This window comes from Limulus polyphemus, unplaced genomic scaffold (genome assembly GCF_000517525.1).
Source record: "Limulus polyphemus unplaced genomic scaffold, Limulus_polyphemus-2.1.2 Scaffold4892, whole genome shotgun sequence".
In the NCBI taxonomy this organism is placed as follows: Eukaryota; Metazoa; Arthropoda; class Merostomata; order Xiphosura; family Limulidae; genus Limulus; species Limulus polyphemus.
The window spans coordinates 31,970-34,427 of record NW_013670502.1 but is presented as its reverse complement, the minus strand read 5'-3'; the positions used below and the strand labels follow the sequence as shown (position 1 = coordinate 34,427).

The 2,458-nt window shown below is 27.7% G+C and overlaps 1 protein-coding gene across 1 annotated transcript in view; it reads left to right on the top strand.

Moving 5' to 3' along the window:
• The window catches only part of LOC106471834 (golgin subfamily A member 2-like), a 47,928-nt gene that overhangs the window by 38,743 nt on the left and 6,727 nt on the right, over positions 1–2,458 (top strand). The window contains exons 19-20 of the mRNA XM_022400440.1: positions 734–792; positions 1,231–1,333. Of these exons, the coding sequence (XP_022256148.1) occupies positions 734–792; positions 1,231–1,333 (162 nt within the window). The remainder of the gene's footprint in view (positions 1–733; positions 793–1,230; positions 1,334–2,458) is intronic.

The window sequence follows — 2,458 nt, the reverse complement described above, 5'->3', positions numbered from 1 at the left end:
TCTAAACATTTATGTTTTCTTGTTAGTAATTTGTAGTCATTCTAGAACGAAAAAAGCATAACTTATATTTATTTCCTTTTTTTTTTAATGTGGTACGAGATCATTCAAATTGACTAAATTCGTACAGAGATTTGTTACTGAAAATAATAGATAAAATAGTTTTTTATTAAGAAATGTTTGATAACTATCTGGACATTTTAAAGACTTGGCATGTGAAATTTGAAAATTTTCTGATGCACAAAAGTATATTGAATCTTAAAATGAAAATTACTTTGCATGTTGGATAGGCAACATGCAAAAAGAAAAAAAAAAGACATGAGTAAAACATTGCTTTACAAACCTTAAGACTTAATAAAAAAAAAATTATATTTTGTTAATAAACATTACAATGCTTTCATACGATAATCTGCCAAATTTCGTTAACATTCGCTAACTAATTTAAAAGTTATAGCATGAAAACTACAACAAGCACAAAATGGTTACGGGGTTGATCCCAGGGACATAGCCCGTGCTGAAATAGTTAAATGTTTGATATATATATTAAACAGCTGATTAAAATTTTCTTCTTTCACTGTTACCAACTCTGAATTTTATTTTTACCATTTGTGCATATTAACAGTAAAATAAAACAATTTTAAACTTATTTCAGTGCTGTGAATGTTTATTCAAAAACATAATTATATAAAACAAAAAAAATAAAAATCCCTGTTTGATTTTTTTTTAATTAACGAAGGGGATATAGTTCTTAAAGAAGATCATGAATCCTTAAAGAATTCTATGAAACAGCTTGAGGTATGTATTAAAGATTATCGTTTATCTGTTTTGTCAGTAATAATTATAATTTCATTTTTCTCTACGAACAATCTTATGATTTCTTTTGATAGAAATTTTATTCTAAACTTTGAAAATAGGTTGGTTTAATTTATTTCGTATGTAATTCAGATTCCAAGAACAGGTTGTTTTCTCTTATTTATTTGTTAAGTTATTGGAGTTTGTTCCGGAAAGTACCAGTTTAATCTTCCTTTTATCAGCTCGGTTAGGAGAAACAAATACTTGTGATTGTTTAACTATTCACCACTGCACTGTACATTTCAGATCAAGGAAATATAAGAAAGTAAAATTTTATTTATCCTTTCTAAACTAATTGTTTTCCACAGGATGTGTAGTCAAGGTTTTTTTGTGTCTGTACGTATGATTATGTTTGTAATTACTGAGTTTATTTCATGACAGGAGAAATTCAAGAAAACGATGGACCAAATTGCTGAACTTTCCGACCAAAAGCAACAGTTAGAACATTTGGTAACTCAGCTGCAGGGAGAGACAGATACCATAGGTTTGTTCTCATTTTTAAATAGTTAATTATTTTATGTTGTTTCTTGTTGCATAGATTGATGGCTACTTTTCCTAAAAGTTGACTTTTTTTGCATCATGAGTTTTAATGCCTTTACTTGCAATGTTTCTTAAAAAGAAGCTTTAAATCATATAAAACATCCTTTTGGTGTTGCCATAGAAACTATACCAATAAGTACAACTGCATCTTGTTGAGGTCTTGAAAATTAATTGAGTAGCTTTATGGTGTTAGTATTTTGTTTATACCCCAAACAATCCATTATGGAATATTGTATTTTTGTCTAGTAATTACTGATCGTACCATTTCTATGTTGAAATGTTGTGTTTTATTTTTATATAATTTTAAAATAAATGGACAAACTAGACAGATCAATCAAATACACAGTAATTTATATTCTTTATTTGTAAAATAGTGTTTAAAGTTTTCCAGTTAGGTTTATCATTCATATTTTTTATAATATTTTGTCTTTCAATAAAGTAATATCTACATAGAATTACTTAAAGCTCCACTTAAAGCTTCTATGTACAGAATCTCAAAATACGACAGAGCCTGCTTAGGCTTTTGAAGAAGCTCTGAAGTAAAACATAATAAAAAATACAAATGTTTCCTGGTGTTGTTATGAAACAGAGTAATAAATACAAATATTTCCTGGTGTTATGAAACAGAGTAATAAATACAAATATTTCCTGGTGTTATGAAACAGAGTAATAAATACCAATGTCTCCTGGTGTTGTTATAAAACAGAGTAATAAATACCAATGTTTCCTGGTGTTGTTATGAAACAGAGTAATAAATACCAATGTTTCCTGGTGTTATGATGGAACAGTAATAAATACAAATGTTTTCTGGTGTTATGATGAAACAGAGTAATAAATACAAATGTCTCCTGGTGTTGTTATGAAACAGAGTAATAAATACAAATATTTCCTGGTGTTATTATGAAACAGAGTAATAAATACAAATGTCTCCTGGTGTTGTTATGAAACAGAGTAATAAATACCAATGTTTCCTGGTGTTGTTATGAAACAGAGTAATAAATACAAATGTTTCCTGGTGTTATTATGAAACAGAGTAATAAATACAAATGTCTCCTGGTGTTATTATGAA